At 45.2% G+C, this 21,105-nt stretch overlaps 4 protein-coding genes across 6 annotated transcripts; 1 reads left to right on the forward strand and 3 right to left on the reverse strand.

Annotated features, from left to right (window-relative positions):
* Positions 1–798: 798 nt before the first annotated feature.
* On the reverse strand, positions 799–1,928 carry tbcc (tubulin folding cofactor C). Its single transcript, XM_086138402.1, has one exon. It carries the CDS (start codon positions 1,926–1,928, stop codon positions 903–905), a length of 1,026 nt encoding a protein of 341 aa, XP_085994528.1. The 3' UTR covers positions 799–902.
* A 17-nt stretch (positions 1,929–1,945) lies between these two features.
* bicral (BICRA like chromatin remodeling complex associated protein) lies at positions 1,946–12,089 on the forward strand. 3 transcript variants are annotated; one of them, XM_086138399.1, is made up of 12 exons: positions 1,946–3,039; positions 3,601–3,670; positions 3,767–3,911; positions 6,423–6,468; positions 6,599–6,647; positions 6,759–6,827; positions 6,963–8,111; positions 8,365–8,441; positions 8,655–8,800; positions 8,880–8,974; positions 9,323–9,425; positions 9,504–12,089. In XM_086138399.1, the coding sequence occupies exons 4-12, from the start codon at positions 6,428–6,430 to the stop codon at positions 9,869–9,871; spliced, it is 2,097 nt and encodes a 698-aa protein (XP_085994525.1). In that variant the 5' UTR covers positions 1,946–3,039; positions 3,601–3,670; positions 3,767–3,911; positions 6,423–6,427; the 3' UTR covers positions 9,872–12,089. The 3 variants fall into 3 exon arrangements, with proteins under 3 accessions (XP_085994525.1, XP_085994526.1, XP_085994524.1); XM_086138400.1 differs by lacking the exons at positions 1,946–3,039; positions 3,601–3,670 and having other exon boundaries at positions 3,716–3,911; XM_086138398.1 differs by lacking the exons at positions 1,946–3,039; positions 3,601–3,670; positions 3,767–3,911 and adding an exon at positions 3,920–6,331.
* Positions 12,090–12,411: 322 nt separating this feature from the next.
* On the reverse strand, positions 12,412–14,443 carry LOC147189879 (uncharacterized). Its single transcript, XM_086138401.1, has 5 exons — positions 14,272–14,443; positions 13,157–13,963; positions 12,826–12,924; positions 12,620–12,736; positions 12,412–12,537 (listed from the first exon to the last, which is right to left on the reverse strand). Exons 1-5 carry the CDS (start codon positions 14,279–14,281, stop codon positions 12,509–12,511), a joined length of 1,062 nt encoding a protein of 353 aa, XP_085994527.1. The 5' UTR covers positions 14,282–14,443; the 3' UTR covers positions 12,412–12,508.
* Positions 14,444–15,723: 1,280 nt separating this feature from the next.
* On the reverse strand, positions 15,724–21,070 carry LOC147189880 (guanine nucleotide-binding protein subunit alpha-13-like). The gene is made up of 5 exons (XM_086099350.1): positions 20,788–21,070; positions 19,534–19,760; positions 17,884–17,934; positions 16,844–17,044; positions 15,724–16,695 (listed from the first exon to the last, which is right to left on the reverse strand). The coding sequence occupies exons 1-5, from the start codon at positions 21,068–21,070 to the stop codon at positions 16,324–16,326; spliced, it is 1,134 nt and encodes a 377-aa protein (XP_085955476.1). The 3' UTR covers positions 15,724–16,323.
* Positions 21,071–21,105: the final 35 nt, after the last annotated feature.

The raw sequence follows: 21,105 nt of genomic DNA on the forward strand, positions 1-21,105 counted from the left end.
GGTTTGAGTGATCACGTGGTCGCCTTGGTTACCCTCATGATAGAACCTCCAAAGACGAGCAGCGTGAACGCCGCCGCTATTCCAGTAGCCATTCACAGTTGCCGGTCTGCAGATTCAAGACAAAGCGGATGTCTTCACTGCTCGAGGCCACTAGGACATTGTCAGTAATCACACAAACAATACAGCCAATACTATTCCTGTGCACCCACTGGACACTTCTATAAGTACACAATCCAATTGCGTCTAATAGAGGAGCTGTGTCATAAAAAAAAATTACATCATATGTATTAAAAGAAAAGTTAGCTGTCGTTTGTTTATGCAGTTTGTACCTAATGTGTTGTCCCTTAATTGAATTTTTTATTTAAATTACAGATACTGTACACCGATCACAAAATTTCGGTATAGTTAGCTTCCAGTTGAAATATCAAGATAAACCGATAATGCACTCGATAAACTATATGGGAATTTAATTTGGCCATCTCAAAACTTTAATGCCCCTTGGTAATGTCTTAGTCGATTCATGGATCGTCCATATGTTGTGAATTTTAACATTCGTCTACCTGGTTAAGAGAACAGCAAGGAAAAAAATTGTGCGAGGTTGAAAAAAAATCTAATAAATTTCACCGTTAAAGATTTTAGTGTCACAGGTCTATATAAAAAAATCTATATTAAAAGGAAAAAAAACTTTTGGCTAATTCTGGCTTTTTAAACCATTTCACTGTCCCCTTTCGAATAAATGAATCCAATCTAAAAAAATGTATATACTGTTAAACCCCGAGAGTAAATCAGGTTACACTCTTTACACATGCATCATTTATTAAATAATCAGACAAGGAGTTTACTTCTTTCAATGCATTCTATCATATTACAATTCAATGCAATTTCAGGGCACCGAGGGGACCCTAGGGGTCCCATGTGGTCTTGCGGTCTGCTTCGGGCATCGCAGTCCAGTTAGGCGACGGCGTCCCTGCAGCGAGCCAGTTAAAGTCATCCACCAGCTCCCAGTTGTTCTGCTTTGCGTCCAGGCCGGCCGTGCGGAAGTCCTCGTCCAGGTTGGGGTAAGACCACGAGTAGGGTGCAAAGCTGATGCCGTGACAGTCCTCCACAATGGCGCGGCTTGTGACGTGCAGGTAGATGAATGTATCTTTTGTGTTGTGGGTACGCAGTTGCTGGCACGCCACAGCCAGGGTGCTGCTCTCACACTGGTCCACAAACACAGAGGTGGACACGGGCCCGCACAGGATCTCACAGCGGTCGATGTGTTTCAGGTGCAGTGTGCTGGGTGCGCCGTAAAGGCGCACCTTGCAATTGGACAGGTAGGACAAAAGCACATCCTCTTTCTGGATCTCCTCCGCCGTCTTCACAAGGACCATGTCGCTCATGTTTGAGAAGCCGCACTGTGCACCAGCAGGGTCTCCATCCACTTGTGCAGCGCTGTGATCTGCAGGTGCAGAGACGACAGAGTCTTCCGCTGTGGCTGATGATGCCTTGGTGCGAGCCCGGAAGCCGAATTTCCTCTTGGGCATGGCCTGCTCCCTCGTCTCGTTGAGACATGTCTGCAGCTTCTGGAGGGCCATCTGGGCTTTCCGCTGGTCGTAGGTGGTCAGAAATACCATGCTGTCGTTGAGGAACTTTTGCAACTGTACCGTTTTGCTCGTAGCTTCCTCCAGCCTCTGCGCCACCGCCTTTTCGTCCCCGCCCAAACATCCGCACAGCAGCTCTTCCACGGCAGCACGCTCGCTGTGGAAGGTGCTGAAGAAGTAGTCGACGCTTTCCTTGGCGACCGATTGGTTCTCTCTGGCTTCTTTCCGCCGCTCCACATCCTCCAACCTCGCTTTGTGGCGCTTCTGTAGTCGCTCCTTCATTTTAGACGCGCCCGAATGGCTCTCCGGCTCGTCCGTCTGAACCATTTCGTCCGCCGCTTCCATGTTGAGGCTTTGTGATGACGACGGTTGTTTTCTTCTTCGTTTTGATGTTTATGGTGTCTTGCGCCCCCTGCTCAGGATGGCGGCACTACAACGTTAACAGTACAAGAATATTTTTTCGCATCAAGTTTTCGTTTCGTTTGTCATATTAATATCCAACAATCAATGGGAGCGTTATTGTTTTGTCCACGTGTGTAATGAGTTGGTAAACGTACCTTTACACGTTGTAAGTGGAGTAGAAAAGCAGGGGGAGTGCTTGTGTATGCTCAACAACCACGACCTGGACTGCATTTTTTATTTTTTTATTTTTTACTTGACTTTAATGTTTGATGTTTAACGCGACGTGTGCTCTTTGACCAGGACAACATGGAGGGGTGTGAGGATCTTGACAAATACAAAACCCTATACCATATACTGTAATTTCTTATTGATTTATTTTTAATATGTAGGATGTGTGTACCATTTTTGATGCGTTGGCCCAATGATAAAAGATGCAGCATGAAAATACAGTGTAATAAAAGACATTTAAGGTGACACAATCTGTGTTCTGAGGTTTAGAGCACGAATCTCTGCGCCAGCCTTACTGTATGGAGCTTGCATGTTCCCTGCGTGGGTGACTTCTCACACCCTCCAAACATGCATGTTCGGTCAATTGAAGACTAGATTCTTCAGAGGCATGAATGCTAGTGTATATGCTCGGTATGGATGGATGTTTGCATTTTTCCAATATTTTGACTCTCTCAGATTTCAAAATGTTTGAAGCAATAAGACTGTGGGCCACAACCACCATGGTAAATGATGCTGCGAATCAATACAATAACCAGGTTTTCTTACCTTTTTTTGAAATTCAGTTTTACTTTTTGCATTTTTGCTGCCCTCTAATATTGGAAAAAGTTGACCAATTCCAATACAGCATGTCAATATTGTCCAATGTGCTTTTTTTTTTTAAATTCACCTTCTTTATTGCTTGTCCTCAGGACTTCTCCAGCTGGTCATCATGATGGTTAACTTCTCAATATGATGCAGTGAAAGGTCCCGATCGTTATTGGCAGTGGTGGAAGTTAACAGATGATCAGCTGGTAATGGCGAGTTGCTCAAGTTAAGGTGCAGTAAGGTATTGTTGAAATTTGTTTTCTTAAAAAAATAAGGGCATTCCTTAATGAACCACAAACTTTTGAATGGTTGTGTATGTATCACCAAGTCAAAAACTGACTAAAAACACTTATAGGACAGTAGGAATTTATGTTTTTATGGGTGGCAAAAGAGAGAAATAACCCTCAGCATTCTCGCAAATCAAATGTGAGGCAGATGTGCTAACCACGACCTATTCACTGTTGTGCTCACATAAGAATGGGGAAAGATGATTAAGGATAATGTACAAATATTTTATGTTATGAGACTGGTCATAGTACAGATTAAAATTGTGTCTCAACGAATAACTGCACAGTACTTGGAGAACCTATATTTTTTTTAGGTGGAACTTGGTTTAAAAAGTGAGGACCACTGCTGTACTTCAAATGATACGCAAGGTTTTGGCCAACAGTCAGTTTGTGTGAACAGTTGCGAATGAACAGCAAAAGAAACGATAATAAAATGTTTCATGTGAAACTTTTGGTCCTGTGTATGAAAGATGACCGCTACTGCCAGGTAACTTGTGCCACACCTTTATATACAGTCCCTTGTCACGAGTGACGTCATGGTGCACAGGCCCGCCCTCGACTGCTGGACAAAGTTCACTAATTGCAGTACGTAAAGCGTGGTATTTTAATTCAGTGAACATCAATTAATCTTTTTTTGGACCCAATCCCCCATCATGTCAACTTTTATGATCGCACTTGCAGGATTGTGGTACGTGGGGGAGGGGGGCCGCGGGTGCTGCTGTGCCCTCCTTGAACTTGTTCTTCCAGCGGCGCGCGCGCTAGCCCCCACAGCCCGTGCAGCCATGGAGAGGAAACCCCGTTGACAAGGCACTGCTTTTTCATGACGGTGAGTTCCCCCTTTGAGTGTATTATCATTTTGGGATAAAAATTGCAAGGGAAAAAACACGGCCTCCTTCCCTCTTCCTCCTTCGGGGAGGGTTAGGGAGACAACTTTGAAAATGGAGCCGAAGCACCACAGTGTGGGGAGACAGGAGCGAGGCGAAATAACACGAGTGGTGGGAGAGAGGGAGAAGGAGGAGGAGGAGAAGGAGGGGGCGAGCGAATTAAAAGTTGGCCAAATGGAGATATTGGGTTTCAAGTGGAGTAGAGAAGGGAGTAAAGAAAAAAAAGGGTTTGCCTCCGCGACTCCTTATGTTATGCTAATCGGGATAAATATTTATAGATTCGTTTTTCCGCCTAACTGCGCGTTCAAAAGGGGAGGGCGTCGACGACACGTCGGCAGGCTAGCTAACAGAAAAAACGGCCGTTTGGCACTGTAAAATGTCTCCAGAGCGAACGAAACTGACAGGGACGAGGACCGGGTTCGAGAGAGAGTACACCCGCCCGGCACAGCTTTGGCTCCGGGGGAAATGTGACGTTTTGCGCCGCTCGGGATGAGTGAGAAAGCCTTGCCCAAAACGCGTCAAGGCAACCACGTCGACTGGCACCCTGATTGCGATCATGTCGATTCTGGGCTATATTTGGAAATAAAAGCTTGCAGGCTGCACATTTAGCTGAGTTTGTCGGCTTATTTTTGAGGAGTTTTGTTTCCAAAGCGCCCGGACAACATGGCGTACGAGCTAGGGCGGACTTGAAGGGCAATTCGAGCTTTGTCCGGGACATTCAAGGCATTGAAGCTGGATTGGAGTCCTTTTGCCCTTTTCGTCCCGAACAGCGATATATTAATTTGTATTTTTGTGACTACCCAACACACTTCTTTAGCGATGACGCAATTTCATACTATTGTTCTTTGGCCACGACGACCTTCCGGACTCGTTCTTAGGTTTCACGTTAGCCTTTTTGTTTTAAATTGATCCTAAAATAAACGAGTACATTTTATAAATAATATAGGAGTATGAGCTAAATGTTTTTGTATTTTACCTTCGTTGTGATGTGAGAAACAATGGCGTCCCAACAATATTTCTCCCAAAATTAAAAGCCCCTTTTACCAACAGTAGCAATTTAACGCTTGATTTTTGGTTACAGTATAGCTTTGCATGATGATTTTTGCATCGAAAATATCTTAAAGAACATTTTTTAGCTCTGTTGTTGACCCGAGTGGTTCAAAGATGGAGTCTGAGCGAGTCGCAGCGCAAAAAACAACAACAGTATGGCTTTACCAGCAGCCATTTTGTCACTTTAGCGTGTCCAGTGTAGAAAATGTCACTTAAGCTGCACATTACTCACTGCATGTAAAGTAAGCATTTAGTTTTACCACAGAAAAAAAATATCTGTTGCTCCTGGACACATGCATCAGAAATCCAAAAATGAATGTTACAATATTGCTTTTCAAGTACTGGCAAGTCAAGTACTTCAAGTCTTTTTGCCCCTTTTATTCTTTGCAAAACAATACACTTCATGGCTAAAATAAAGCCAATCATCCATTATGTCTGCCGTTCAAGGCTATTTAGAGCATGGTATGGTTACTTCCGCACAGATGTACTTTTTCACCATGTGAGGAGATTGGTGTGGCCGCTGATGTAGTGTGTCACAGTAGTCATGTCTGAAAGAAGGTCACGCTGTTCACAGATGGTGATACTCTGCATCATCTTTTTAGCTCTCCTACACTGTATCTGCTTTTAACTTAACATCACTGTCAAATCATCACCTCCCCCCTGCAGCCCATTCAGTGACTGGAAACGTAGGGTGTTAGATGACTGGATCCATGTGGCCTGACAGGATCAGTGAGTGAGGCAAAATAATTAATGCACACACACATGTTGGGCACAACATTTAGTATCCCTGAACCCCCATTACATGAAATGTTGCTCACATAGGGCCAAATCACAAGCAGTTGCCGGAAGGCTGGAATGTACTGGGGTACAAAACTAAGTACTTTCACTGTGACCATAAAACTGAGCATTTTTGTGTTCTAAAGGTAGCATTGATACAGCCTTATTGAAGCGATCGGTGATTGTATGGCAATAAAGTAAGCCAAAGTGACTTAGACATTCATTCATTCATTTTCCGAACCGCTTAATCCTCACTAGGGTCGGGGGGGGGGGGGTGCTGGAGCCTATCCCAGCCGTCTTCGGGCAGTAGGCGGGGGACACCCTGAACCGGTTGCCAGCCAATCGCAGGGCACACAGAGACGAACAACCATGCGCACTCACACTCACACCTAGGGACAATTTAGCGTGTTCAATCAGCCTGCCATGCATGTTTTTGGAACGTGGGAGGAAACCGGAGTACCCGGAGAAAACCCACGCAGGCCCGGGGAGAACATGCAAACTCCACACAGGGAGGCCGGAGCTGGAATTGAACCTGGTACCTCTGCACTGTGAAGTCGACGTGCTAACCACTGGACTACCGGGCCGCTGATTTAGACATGATACCCTGAATGTCCTTTTGTCTTCAGGTGTCATGGATGATGAGGATGATCGCCATCTTCTGGATATTTTAGGGTAAAATAAAAACATTCAACATTGTATTCCATAACAGTTTAATTAGTAGACCCAACCAGGCATAAATGCAACCTTTTTGCCCAGTTATTGTAAACGATCGTTGACCTTGATGAAGTTGATTTGTTTTCAGAGATGTGGATGCATTGAATGACTATCTACACGGCAACAACAGCAAGTCCGTGAGTGGCTCTTTAAAAAAAAAAAAAAAAAATTCTAGTTACATGTTTGGCATGTGTACATGACATTTCAACTCTTACGGTGGGCGTTAGCGTGTGTTCTCCTTCCTGCAGATTGAAGAGGACGATGTAGCGAATGCTGCATACGGCTCAGATGCCTCTTTCTTCACTGGTGATGATGCTGTGAGTACGCAAGTCATTGTTTGAATGTTCAAAAAGTTCACCACTAAACACAAGCATCAGCACCGCTAAAAAGAAGTAACAATCCCCAACGCATGTAAACATTCTTCCTAAATTCTCTCAATGCCTCGTTTTTAGGCAAATGGCGGACTCAAAGATGGCTCCTCCACAATGGCCGAGTTTGGTGGGGCTCCTGCTAGAGATGGCCTCCAGCTCTCCAGCAGCCTCTCCTTTATCGAGGGCCACCTGGGGGCCGGCAGCCCACCCGGAGGTGGCGTGGACCTCGGCGAAGAGCAGCCCTTCGATATCCTCCAGAAATCTCTGCTGGAAGCTGACATCACTGAGCAGACGCTGGCACAGGAGGCCTTGCTGGACACGCAGCCGGCGCCAACTCTCGTGCAGGCCCCCTTGTCCTTCCCATCCCAGCTGGTCTCTGGGGGCTATGGAGGGGGTGCGGTCAACACGGCGGCGGCGGCGGCGACGTTACCGGCCGGACATTTCCTTCAGGGCGTTTCCTCGTTGCCTAATGGTTCCACGCAGCACATCCAGGTGCTCGGCTCGTTCGGGGCGGGAAGCGGAGTCATGACGCTCAGCGGTCTGGAAAGAACTCCTCAGATTGTGCTGAGGCCGGCGGGCCCCGTCGCCGCTGCGGGATCTCCGGCTCCAGGCGGGCAGGTGTATGCTCCTACCCAGGGCCATATTGGTCAAGTGGGCTTCAAGAACATTCCCCTCCAGAACGTCATCATTCAGAGAGGTCCAGGAGGAACCCAGACTCTTGTGAGGCCGATCCAGCCTAAGCCGCATCAAGCTGGGGCTCAGACTGTCATCAGTTTACAGACCGCGGTCTCACCGTTGGCAAATACGGCTAAAAGTGCACCACAGTTCACCGCCAATGGTTCCTTGGTGGTGGATCAGCAGCAGGCCCATACCAACATACAAGCGGGACAGTACTTGCTGCCCACTTCTTTGACAGTTCACAACGGCCCCCCCGCAGACTCCGCTGCCCATATCACTGGCCACAATGCGGTGCAGATTGTTGCCGGGCAAAAAATGACAGCGCAAGTGGGCGGGCAGCTCATTTTGAATCAGGGCGTGGCGAGTGGCGGCGCGACACAAACATGGAAGGGCGCTGCGCCCACAACGTGCACCGCGGGCCGGCTGGCACTGGTTAGTCAGGGGCAGCTCTCGGGTAGCCCCGTGCAGCGCCTCTTAGTGACGCAAACGGCTAACTGTACATCACTGTCCCCTTTACCTAACACAGCGACGCCAGCACAAGAACACAGACAGGTGAGAGCAATGCTGGAATGTTGCTTCAGTGGTTGTGCTTGGAATCACTATCTACTGTTAAGTTTATTTTATTGTCGCCTAGCCATTTTATAATGCTGTTGAAATGTTTAGTGGGCAAAAATGCTCCCTTATATAGTGCCCTCGATGAATCCACCATGCATCTGCTACTGATGTAATACTGAAAATGTCATGAACAATTCCGAATACAGCCAGAGTCTCTGTAAGTCTGACAAATCACTTCCTGATTTCCCAGAATGCTTCTGGAGCTGCCGTCAAACAAGTGCAGCTCAGCGCACACAAGAGGCCCGCGCCGCTGACCAAAGGAGGAATGTGAGTCAAGCATTGATACAGTAATGTGACACAGTCACAGTAATGGCGTCGATTCGTCACAGCTCGCACAATCGAGACTGACTAGAAATAATGCAGTCATAAAAGTTCATGGCATACACACAAGTACATCATGAAACAATCACCTGTCCAAACAGCAGAATTAGAAATGATAAATTCATAAATGTAAAGGTTTTCTAATCTTTTTTTTTTCAGGATTTTACAGCAGCTACGGGAACATCACGAGAGGGTGGACATGCCCGACCGGCGACACTTTACGTCGTTCAGTGATGCGCTGCAACGGCTCCTGCCCTTCCACGTGTTCCAAGGCACTCCACCCAGCCAGGAGGAGTTCTCGCAGGGTAGCTTGACCCCCCCCCCCCCCCCCACTCCTATTTTTGTTTCTGAAGCAGCCATTTTAATTTTCTAATCTGTTGACAGTGGATGAGGAGTTTGAGTCAGTTGCGACACACGTGTTGATGAGGACCCAGGCCATGATCAATAAGTACCGACGGCTGCTTCTGGCTGAATCCGAGGTATTGGACAGTTGCATTTCCAACATTACTTTAAAATGTATTTTTCCCTATTTTACTGCCTTTATCCAAATTGAAAATAGAAGGGTAAAAAAAAAGTTGATTTAACTATAACATTCATTTAAGTATCCCTCCACACCCCAAAAAAAGACACGTTTTAATTGCATGCTTTTGTGGGGATTGTGACACCTTCACATCAATGCATTTTATGGAGTTGCAAAACATTACATTTTTCTGTCAATATGAAACATATAACTTAAAAGTCCCTTTAATGGCTGTTGAAAACATTTCTGTCGCCATATTTGGGCACCGTCAAAAACCTGACAAGTCATTTTCCTTCCTTGCCGGCAGCATTCCAGTCCTTCATCAGAGATGGTGATGATCGACAGGACCTTCAACCAAGAAGAGCGCAGCTGCCTGACCCAGGACAAGCGCATCCTACTCGTGGATCCAGGTACCAATCCTTGACCCTCATGTTTTGAGTCCTTTTAAGATCTGTTCTTCTAAGATCTTGTCTGCTCTGTTCTCCCAGACGCTTTCTTGGAGGACTTCTGTTGCGGACCGAAATCCAAACATTTGCAAGATCCCGTGCCCTCTCCGCCACCACCGCCTGACACGGACTCAGATGAGTCGGCATACAGGAGGGACTCCCAACCTGGCTTTTGCGACTCGGGAGGAGGAGGAGGCGGTGGTGGTGATCGATTTCAAGCTTCATCTGTGGAGAACAAGAGCGTCCTGGAACTGAAGCGATCCCAGCAGCAGCATTTGGGGCAGGAAGGTAACCACTCATCCTTTGCAGCACCTGCAGGGGGGCACACGCACCCCCAGGCGGCCTCGCCCGCACACCTGGACACAGACTCTGCTCTGGAGGCGGCTGTCAACAGCATCCTGGAATGTTAACAAACCACATGGAGTTTCGTTGGTAGTCGATTTGTGTAGTTTGTTCTGCTCTTGATGTAGCACTACTTTTGTTTTATTTTGGCAGATACAGGGGGTCCTCGGTTTATGACGGAGTTTCTTTTCTGAGGAAGTCGAACTTGTCGGAATGCGTTGTGTAGTTGACACTAATGAATTAGTGAAGTAAGAAATATTGTAAATATTTCAAATAAAAACACTTGCAGGCCAGGAAAGACGGCGCTGACTATTTTTCCGCCACGGCACCGACGACTTCATTACGCTCCGTTCGTAAACTCAAAATAACGAAAGTCATAATTTGACAAACACCTGCAGGCCATAAATCTAAAACACTCCAATGATAAAGCCCCAAGTACGGCGATAACTGCGTGTGCCTTATTGTGCTGCATGATTTATTTATTGTGCTCATACGAAAAATGAATTGATTTTGTGCTGTACGTAATCTCGGAATGTCACCATTACAGTAAATGAAAAACATTTCTAGGCCATAAATGAAAAACAGGAAGTATGGTGGCACCGCCTGTTAGTGACGTATTCTTACACCTCTCCGCAAATGGCTTCATTTACCCACCATTCAGGACCTCAAATTACCGTCAGCATCTGCGTGAAAAACACTTTTAGACTCTAAATATAAAACCAATGAACCGTAAATACAGCACTATCTCAGCGTGCCTTATTGTGTCGCGTGACCGCTGTGTTCTTATGCCACTATGCAAACTTGTTCCTGACGCGACATTCAGATCCTCAAAAGTGTCATAAGTACAAATAACGTTTGTATGAAAAGACTTAGGCCATAGTTATAAAACAATTCAACAAACGGTTAGTACGGCGGCGACTGAGCGTGCCTTCTCGTGCCATAACTAACAATTCAAAAACGTCGTCGTTTTTCATATTGGCCAAGCGTCAAAAAAACGAGGACCCCCTATACTCTGAAAACAGGCACTTCTAAACACCCACAATGCTGTGGGAATTTGTGCAATTTAAAGATCCATAATTCTTTGTTCGCTGTGGCAACTCCGTGCCTCCTCGGCTTTTATTACAAACAGTTTACATGAAGATTCCGAAATTTCCTTGACGAATTGCACTAAAAGCCGTTTACATCGGACTGCACACAAGCGTCCCGTAAACCGCCGTGCCACACGCGCTCACTTTTATTTGGCATTTTCTTTGGCTTCCCCTCCTCCCCACACCCCTTCTTTTTGTACCTTAAAGGTACGCGAGCCCCTACACGTCAAACACGCAAACTCACCTATCATTTCACTGTGTTTGCACCAGGGGGAGATTAATCCTCAGATTGAGGAAGTTACTTTGCTCATATTTTCTTAATCTGTGTTTTTATTTACTTTGGTTTTAAACTGGAGGATTCATTGATTGTATGCTTTTGTCTTGTCTGCCTTTATTTTCTTTGTTCTCAACAGCACAACCAAAACAAAGCATCTGTTATTGATGTCACACGGGACTCTAACTCTTTGTTGCTCCATTGTGAAAATCAAGCTTGAATGATCAAGACTGAAGGTATTCAATCCAGTCCATTTCAGTCCAATGTTTAAACCTGCGAGTAAGCTTCAACCGCAGACTGATGGCTTTTTTTTTTTCCAGCGACCATTAATGGTGTACTAGTAGTTGGTGCGTTCGTTCTGAAGTTCAGGGTTCAAATCGCAAAGTTTGCATGTTCCTCTGACATTTCAAAGTCATGCAGTTTAGGTTCAGTGACTACCGGTACTCTAAATTGTCCTTTGCTCTGGGTGTGAATGGTTTGTCTAAATGTGCCCTGCAAATCATCGGCTGGCAACCAGTCCAGGCCGTAGCCCACCTCTCGCTCCAAATTCAGTCTGCAGCTCATCTGCAACCCTCATGAGGACAGGCGCAACAGAAAATAGATGGACGCAGTGTCCGTCATCTAGCTGCTGCTGTCCATTAAACAATGTCCGGTTATCAAGCAAAAAAATGTTTTTAAGCCCCATGGTGCCATTCTAGCATCAATATACAGGCCCGTGATTTCTATTTGTATTGTCAGACTTGATCCTGTATAGTTTGTTGTTTTGTATAAACAAAAAAATATTTATAATTTTTGTATGGAAGAGGAAAAAATGTTTAAAAAAAACAATCAGAGAAAATGGCAATTATTTTGTATTACTTTGGTGTCAGTTGTTCATTGTTGTGTTGCCCGTAGCAGCAACAATAAATTCATTTTGAATACAAACACGGCAACAGTCTCCATTGGTATTCTGGTCAAGCGAATCCGAGCTGGGTGGGAGGAATTTTTAGAGGAGATATGTCTGAATATCTGCACCATTGACAGATCCGAAATAGAAAATGTATCCATCTAAATACTGTGTCTGTTCCATTTTAATCCTCTTACAAACCAGCACACGTGATGCATGAGCCCACCACTCTTAACGGCGACGCCCAGTGGAGGCTTGAGGTACTGCGTCAATGGGTGCGAATTGAATCAAATGACTTCAACTAATGTAAGGTGGCGATTATCGTCGATAACTGACAAAAAGGGGCGACAACAATTATTACACGTACATAGGGTCACACTTTTTTTTCAGTAGATTATTCGTCGTTTCTGTTTATTTCTATTATGCACTTTTTTTGTTTTCGCATATACTTCTGGTCTTAGTGGTACTTCCTCCAGCGCTCATGCTCTAAAAAAACAAAACAAAGAAACAATTAAAAACTATAATCCCAAGTCTTGACACCATAAAGACACGATAGGTGTGTGCTTACTAAGATGAGGGTAAGACCAGACATAGCTGAGCACACAATATCCGGCCAGCAGCATGCCAAGGCCGCCCACACCGCCTTTCCTCACGTCAATATACTTTCTGTAGTACCAGTGCCAGCCTGTAGGGGACGCACAACAGATTAACAGACCCAATGCATAGGAGTACCTAATTATGTGGCTGTTGAGAGTATATTTATAGTTTCTTCACCTCTCTGCATCATTTCCACCGCGTGTCCCGGGCGACGCGGCATCCTGCAGGCCATCCACTCAGGAATCTCCCTCAACGTCACCTGACCCAGGCTGCGTCCTGCATGGCAAAAATGAGACGCGGTCCACGAGGATGTGGTATGCTTTTGACTCTAATGCTACAAGATAATATAAAATGCATTTGAACAAATATATTTGGGCTTTATATAAATTGTGTGTTTGTTTTTGGCTTTACAAATGCAACACTTTATTTTCAAACAAGCTCTCATTCGATTTTTTTTTTTTTTTGTATTTTGTGTGTGTTGTCTTGCACAGTACAGTCAAACACTGACCTGAGGAGTTGTCTTTCCTCCTTTCTATTGTCGCTAATGTATCTTCGGGTTTGGACTGAAGGTTGGAAAGGCAACCTGTTAACATTGAAGTGAGTTCTGTCTGTTGAAAAACAACTTTGGATGTTCGGAGGTTGGTTAGAAGCGGAGGCTGAATAGGGGTTGCTTTGGATCCATACAAATCAGACTTTTGCAAATGTCGAGACTCTTTTGGTTTGACGGTACTCGTACTTGTTGGACTTAAATCTGGACTGGATTTAGTGTTCGTTTGAGTGGTTTCAATGTGGAAGACAGGTCTGCTGGTCTTGGCCCGACCCAATGTGCTGCCAACGTGCTGGAGCGTAATCCTGGGCATGTCCTTCGTTACATCCATTATTTCCTTTTGTGCGGATTTGATTTGTTTCCTTTTAGAGGCACTGTGGGGTTTTTGGGACTCTTCAGGCAAGTAGTTTTTGGATTTGGACTTTGTGCTTGTGGCTATTAGAGGGACAGTTTCTAGACTTTGTGGTGCTGAATCCAATCCTGAAGAAATTTGGCTGGACTTTGCCACCCCGATTGTGGTGTGAATGCTCTTTTTCTTTGGCTTCGACAGTGTAGATGTTTGTCCGTTTTTTCCAGGTACCTCTGGTGATGCCTTCTCACTGAGCGGTGTCATCTTCTTCTTCCCCTTCATTTTAGACGAGTCCTCTAGTCGTCCGGACGGCGGGGACTCAAGACGCTCATGGTGGAGGGGACGAGGCTTGGCTGCCTTGCAGTAAGGTAGGTGGCTCTTTAACCTCTTGTACGACTTGCCACAGAATGGACATACCTCTGTAGTTGGGAGGCGGGAAACGATCAATGGGATGGAATTTTTAGAGGTCCCGTTAATAGTTAGACATGCTGCTGTCATAAACTTAAATGAGGAGCAATACGCCTCACAATTACAATAATCCTGCTACTGTGCATCCAGAAAGTATTCATGACAGTTTGCTTTTTTCATAAATAGCTTTATTCCAAAATCGAATATATGTCTTTTTTAAACTACTCAATATGACCATGTGCGTGAAAAGATTTATTTTAATTTTCCACCTTAGAACCGTTAGACGAGTAATAACACTTGTTTTTTTGTTTTTACTTACCCAGGCTCATTTCGCACGTGCCAACGAAAAAAAGAAAAAGAATATAACTTATAATATTTTCTGATCGTGAATTAAACGAGTCGTAATAGTTTATAAGTTATAAATTGCAATCAATGAGGGTTGACACGCTGAATCGCCGAATAGCTTTCACGATCGTGTTGTTGCAGGCAAGTAGAAGGACCCGAGTTACTTTTGGGTGGTCACTCGGAAGCCTGAACAGAAATGCGTTTGGTCGTTAAAAGCGCCTTAATTGAGAATGGAAAAAACACAACAACAAGGGGGGGGGGGGCGGAATTAAATGTAATCCATTTAATTGAATTTGCAGGAGCGATGTGATGATGATGTATTCGCGTTTCCGGTTTGGCATAAAAATTCTCTTCCAACGAGACGAAGCGATTTTTTTCCTGCGGGTAAAGCAAGTGCGCAACCTCAATATGACCCGTGTGTAAAATAATTTTAAAACTGGAAAAAAACGTGCCATCAAATAATAATTACATTTCTTTAGAAAAGTTTGTTTTATTGATAAAGTTAGAGTGGCATGAGTTGACACAGGGAAATTATTTTTTAACAAAATATGGCAGAAGAATGACAAAAAAAACTTCATTGGAAAACGCAGTGATTTGGAACAAAAACGTTTCTACAACCATTTACATACAAGTAGATAAACCTAAGTATTATTTACAACAGAAACGGATTTGACTATGTACAACAAAAGCTTGGGGCGGGGTGGGTTCAATGGGGGGACAACTGGAAAACTCAAAGAAGGTGTGTGTGTGTGTGTGTGTGTGGTATTTAACAAAGAATGGAAACAAAAACCTGAATGTGGATTATTGACTTCTTTTTAAAAATCAACCCTGAGAGAAGTGTAGGCTTGTGTCGGTCGGTTATTAGGCAAAACTCTACTACATTAATCATAGAAAGTTCTAATGTACAGTGTTGTAGGAATTATCAAATTTCAAAATTATTTACCATAACATTGTTCATGTATTATGCCAGTTGTTGTCGTTTTTTTTTTTTTTTTTTGATTGGTTGATGACCTAGATTTGAGATTTTCATTCAGTATACAGTGTTTCTCTATAAATACTGTTTTGGTGCAGTGGAATTACATTGAAATAAGGGAAGGAGCATTAGTGTATTTTGATAGGCCATAGCCCTGTCTGACAGAAAAAGTGTTGCTTTTCCACCATCTTGTGGCATCAATAGGCGATTGAAATCCCTTTCAAGAGCGCGATTGCTTTTTGTCTAATTTTTATCACATTTGTTTGGCGTGCTGTGAGATTTTTCGAATGTAAATTTATGTGCACTGGCTCAATAAAGGTTAGGTAACACTGCAATTGAGTTTTTCCCCAATCTTTGAGGCAAGGCACGTATTTACATTGGCAAAAATGACTCAGCACGCTAAACAAATGTGACAAAAAGAGGACACGCAGGTTAATGACGCATCTTCTGCTATCTAGTGGAAGAGCATTTAATTGTTTCACTTGTCACTGGCATATATTGATGAACAAAGACATTCGTTGTATTAAATACATAATTTGTGAAATTGGAAAATTTCCTGCAGCACACCTGATCATCACAAAGCACACTGGCTGCGAATCACAATAACTTGGTCTCTTAAGGCATCACAGGGTCATTCAGTTTTTTTCTGCAGATGTTCCACTTGTGACATGGGACAAGGTCAGGACCAGGACGATTTGGGAGAAACCAGGTATAAGTAGGAGTGTCTGCTGTTAATCTATTCACGAAGCAGCGGCGGGGGTGTGGAACAGTGCAACAACCGACTCGAGTTACTTGCATGAATTCAGTGCTTGGACCAAAAAAAAAAAAAAAAAAAACAACCAAAAAAAACGGACGACCCAACATAGATGAAACCATTGAGCGTTCTCTCGATTCCACCACGTGAAACGTTCTAACGTAGCGTGTAGCCAAAGGACGTCTCGTCAGCATCGTGTCGGCGGGCCCCGCGTCGCAAACCACTAAACCACGACTAATATACTGTAAAAGCAGCCGACGCGTGCTACTAGATTCTTATTCTAGAGTCGCGCACGGCGGTCATTGGAGCATGAGCTGCTTGAGGTTGTCGTGGAGAATCGTGTCCTTGACATCCCGGAACACCAGTCGGATGTTCTCCGTGTTGATGGCGGTGGTGAAGTGGTGATAGAGCGGCTTCTGGGTGGCGTCGCGTCGCTTGGCCCGGAAGCACTCCACCATGAAGTCCTTCACGTCAGGCAAGCTGTGCTCGGGCCCGCTGTAGTTGGGGAAGTAGTCCTTGAGAGGCACGCTCTTCACCTTCTCCTCCAGCAGGTCCATTTTGTTGAGGAAGAGGATGATGGACACGTTGGCAAACACGCGGTTGTTGACGATGGTCTCGAAGATGTTGAGCGACTCACACAGCCGGTTGGTCTGACGGTCCTCCATCAAAACCTACGAGGAACATTCAAGTTAGTCATGCTTGCCCCCATCTTGGAAAATAGAAATTAGTAGCAGCACAAAAAACGATCCAGATACACTTTGCTTCAAAGTCTTTCTTTGCTACCCTAGTCAGGTCCGGAGAGAACAGAAATCTGCTCACCTGGTCGTACTCGGATGAGGATACGAGGAAGAGGATGGAGGTGACCGAGTCGAAGCACTCAAACCAGCGCCGCCGCTCGGACCGCTGGCCGCCCACGTCCACCATCTTGAACGGGACGTTCTTCAGCTCAAAGTCGTACTCGTGGATTCCCTTCGTGGGCTTTCGCGCCAGCAGAATGTCCTGCTGACTCGGCAGGTAATTCTAGCAGACACACAGACACATTACTTTTAGGGTAAAAAAAATACAAATGTTAGAAGCACACCTCTGCATAACACTGGACCCTTATTAACATAAAGAAAACAGATATATATAGATATATAATTTAATTGTATCTTCTCTGACCATGAGTTTGAACTGACAAAATACTAGAAATGCTCCCTGCAGGTTACAGCCGCAAACATTTTTAAAATCAATGTACAATAGTGGTGGCCCGGTAGTCCAGTGGTTAGCGCGTCGGCTTCGCAGTGCAGAGGTACCGGGTTCGATTCCAGCTCCGGCCTCCCTGTGTGGAGTTTGCATGTTCTCCCCGGGCTTGCGTGGGTTTTCTCCGGGTGCTCCGGTTTCCTCCCACATTCCAAAAACATGCATGGCAGGCTGATTGGACGCTCTAAATTGTCCCTAGGTGTGAGTGTGGGCGTGGATGGTTGTTCGTCTCTGTGTGCCCTGCGATTGGCTGGCAACTGATTCAGGGTGTCCCCCACTTACTGCCCGAAGACGGCTGGGATAGGCTCCAGCACCCCCCGCGACCCTAGTGAGGATCAAGCGGTTCGGAAAATGGATGGATGGATGTACAATAGTTTCAATAGTTGTTAAAACAGGAACACAAATTGTTGCGGGTTAATCGAATGCCGTGGTGGTGAGGCGGTTATTCAAATCTGAACCCCCAGCGGCGACGTCGTTGTCTAGACACAAGATAAGGAACCGCGACCTCAAAAAGAAAAAAAAAAGTGGGGAGGAGCAGGGGAGCGCATGTAGATGGAAGGTAGAAATCTCCCCAAAAACAAAACACCCCCCACCCAAAAAAAAAAAAAAAAACTTACCGGCTCGCCAAGCTTATCCAGATTATCCAAGAAATACTTGACAGACTCGCCCTGCAAGACACACACGCACAAGCACGTTACAGTTAAGTCACATGTGGGATGATGCAGTTGGACGTGTCACACGAGCACACAAAAATGGAGACACTCGCTTGTGCGCATATCCTCTGGAAGATTCTGCTGAAGGGGGGCAATTAATGCAAGCCTGGACATGAAACCACAGAGACTCACATGCATTCCTTTATCTGCATGTGTGTGTGTGTCGTGATTTTCCTTATCGTTTTTCCTGGTGTCTCTCTCGGGGTTTCAGTTATGTTACAATTTCTCATTAGTGCTGCTACTAATTTCTATTTTGTGTTAATTTCACCCTTTGACACCCCCCCCCAAAAAAAATGCTAACAATCCCAGTGACACACACTTTTAAATCAGCTAACTTACCGGTGGCACCACACATGCACGACTAGATGAGAGCACTCAAGATGGAGAACAGGCGCGGGTGGCGTTTCAAAATTGACGACAAATCGGTCAGACAGGGACGAGAGAGGGAATAAAAAAGGAGAAGCGAGACAAGAAATAAGACATTTTTGCTATGTGCTGCGAAAGCAAAACTGGAACACGATTGTATTTCTATATAACTCATCACTCACTCACACATGCGCGCGCATGGAGCGATACACTCATTTACTTGAACGCATTTAACATTTGTTCACTCCGTCGCGCGCATGCATCCTTTCACACTCAGCCCGTGCATATGCACACACACACACAATTAGAATATTGAGATCAGGCCCCAAAAACGTCAACTGGAACTATCAAGCTAATTGTATTTAAAAAAAAGTGTGGCATCTCGAAGGGTGATGACATCATTCACCCACCACATAGGCTGTCCCAATTCAAAAGTCCCTCCAGCCCACACGCGGAACCTCACTTGATTCACTTTCTGATACATTTTACTGTTTGCCACAGGCTGTAAGATTCATTTTGTTCAAAATCGCCCCGCATAGATTTCAATTCCTGTTTCCATCGATGACAACGGCGCCCTGAAAAGTAGCACGGAGACTGACGGAATGCATTTTAACCCTTTCAGCGACAGCGCTTACTACAGTGGACAGCCTATTCCTGTCGTCAGGTTACAGGTTATCATTATTGATGCACGAAATAGTTAACAAATAAATAAACAATCCTGGGAATATTTTAATTTCCATGTGAGGCTGCGTGAGCTCACCGCGCAAGTAACACTCCGTGGGCGAGCCAATAACCCCCCCCCCCCCCCCCGTTTGTACCGGTAAGCATAAAGCAGTTTAACGACAGATCAACATTCCTGCTCTGATCACACTTGTGTCTGTGCTGCGGCGTTAACAAAACACCATTGAGAACCTGCGGCAGTAGCGTTGTGCAACTCAAACAAACCCATAAAAAGAGGGGGAAAAAAGTGGATTTTCATGTGAAAGCGACATGAAGTGTCCGACGTCGCATGGGGCTGACTGAATCGCAATCTGTGGTTATAGTGACCATCTGGGCGGAATGTCAGCATCTTATGACAGGGAGGAAGGTGTAAACAGGAAGTTGAGCGGATCACATGACTGTCCACTCAACAGTCGGCTGCAAGGAAAAAGAAGGTTGAATTTTATGAGTCGATGCATTTCGACTTACCAATTGGAACTCGCGACGGCGGTCGTAGGCGTGCTGGATGCCGGTGTCGGCCCACAGGGCTTTGATGGCGGGCAGGTACTGAAGGAAGACGGGTGTCTCCAACTGCCCGCGGACCATCTTGGCCGAACGGGTGTCAAACGCCATCAGCTTGTTGCCGCGCTGCTGGTTGCCCGGGTCCCCCCATGGGATGTGCAGCTTCTCGCGAGCGTCCACTAACACACGTATGCCTGGCAAGTGGGAGAAGATTGGCAGGTTAATTAAATGCAGAAAAATGTTTGGATAACAAATTAGGAAAGAAAATACATGAAATAAATTAAGTCACAATTGTTATTAAAAAATGCCTCGTTTTATAGGCCGCAATAGGTGAAACGTGTGCGGAGATGGTTCGAAAATCATGCGACTCGATGTTAAAATGTCAGTAATGTGATCGGGACATCCCATAGTCAAAAAATAATTACGTCAGTGATTCCCAACCAGCGTGTGATGCCGTGGCGAATTAAAGTTAATTAGTCTCTAAATGATGAGACAAAGTGACTTTTGGCATTTCCCTATGAGGGCTGCCATTGCAGATTTGCTCATCAATCTATGCCAGCAATGTTGACTGACAGGCAGAGCAATGAAATGACATTCTGCTACACCGCAGATAGTAAAATTAACGTAACTTAATTTGCATATTTGTCTGGTGGCGTACGGGTGATTTCGTTATCATGTAAAATGTGCCTCGGCTCAACAGAGGTTGGGAACGAATGGATTATTACAATGTACTGCTGCCAAGGTCACACGCCTAAAGGACCATCTGGCAAAGTTTGTTATTACATAATATATGTTTTTAGAAAGAGACTGCCTCGACTATGCTATTATATATTACACTGGTGTCTATTTTATTGTATAGCAAGTTGACCTTAGTCTTACTTTCCATGAGAAAAGTTACCATGCAGGAACACCATAGTTACTACCATTACATTTGAGCTGCTTGGTGAGCAACAATTCCCTATTTTATTTTGCTTTAATCACTTTAAAAAAATATACGTTTGAAACTAAGCGACGGTACAAACCGATAATGTATGCCAAAAACAAGTTGAAACAAGCAGAAGGGGGCTCTCGTGTAGGGTGTGTCGAGGACTGTTTATGTGCCTCTCTGGCAAACTTTTCCCGGCCGTTATTAACCAACAAAATGCGGGCCTCGCCTCACATTCACGCGTCCAAAAATTTGCCATTGTGTACTTTGTTGTTTTTTTTTTTGTTGCAGTTCACCTTTGATTACGTTGCTATAAATGGTTGCTCGGAAGTCCTCGCGGGCTCTCTGGTCGAAGTCCTGGCCGTGGATGATCCGCATTTGTTTGAGGAACGTCGACTTGCCGCTCTCGCCCGCTCCGAGCAGCAGTATCTTCACCAGGCGCTTTACGTAGGTTTTCTCCCGGGAGAGACGCCGGTCGATCTCCTTGGAGCGGCGGACCTGCTCCACCTCGCTGCTGTTGAGCAGACACACGGGAAGGCAAACTTTAAGCACGGAGCGCGACGGCAGGAAATCCGCCATGTTCGCGAGAGCCTCATCGATGCTAATTTGGCTGC

Source organism: Hippocampus guttulatus, chromosome 19 (assembly GCF_054856545.1).
Source record: "Hippocampus guttulatus isolate MCC_2025c chromosome 19, RoL_Hgut_1.0, whole genome shotgun sequence".
In the NCBI taxonomy this organism is placed as follows: domain Eukaryota; kingdom Metazoa; phylum Chordata; class Actinopteri; order Syngnathiformes; family Syngnathidae; genus Hippocampus; species Hippocampus guttulatus.

What these genes read in the sequence shown, in the direction of transcription:
- tbcc (XM_086138402.1), bottom strand. Translation starts at nt 1,928, where the DNA reads ATGGAAGCGGCGGACGAAATGGTTCAGACGGACGAGCCGGAGAGCCAT.
- LOC147189879 (XM_086138401.1), bottom strand. An exon ending in GAGGAAAGACAACTCCTCAG is followed by an intron (nt 12,925 to 13,156) that starts GTCAGTGTTTGA and finishes TTTGCCATGCAG; the next exon opens with GACGCAGCCTGGGTCAGGTG. An exon ending in CTGGTCTTACCCTCATCTTA is followed by an intron (nt 12,538 to 12,619) that starts GTAAGCACACAC and finishes TTGTTTTTTTAG; the next exon opens with AGCATGAGCGCTGGAGGAAG.
- LOC147189880 (XM_086099350.1), bottom strand. Translation starts at nt 21,070, where the DNA reads ATGGCGGATTTCCTGCCGTCGCGCTCCGTGCTTAAAGTTTGCCTTCCC. An exon ending in GCCGTCGCGAGTTCCAATTG is followed by an intron (nt 17,935 to 19,533) that starts GTAAGTCGAAAT and finishes TGTGTCTTGCAG; the next exon opens with GGCGAGTCTGTCAAGTATTT. An exon ending in TGGATAAGCTTGGCGAGCCG is followed by an intron (nt 17,045 to 17,883) that starts GTAAGTTTTTTT and finishes TGTGTCTGCTAG; the next exon opens with AATTACCTGCCGAGTCAGCA.
- bicral (XM_086138398.1), top strand. Translation starts at nt 6,220, where the DNA reads ATGCATGTTTTTGGAACGTGGGAGGAAACCGGAGTACCCGGAGAAAAC. An exon ending in CCGCTGACCAAAGGAGGAAT is followed by an intron (nt 8,442 to 8,654) that starts GTGAGTCAAGCA and finishes TTTTTTTTTCAG; the next exon opens with GATTTTACAGCAGCTACGGG. An exon ending in CCAGGAGGAGTTCTCGCAGG is followed by an intron (nt 8,801 to 8,879) that starts GTAGCTTGACCC and finishes ATCTGTTGACAG; the next exon opens with TGGATGAGGAGTTTGAGTCA.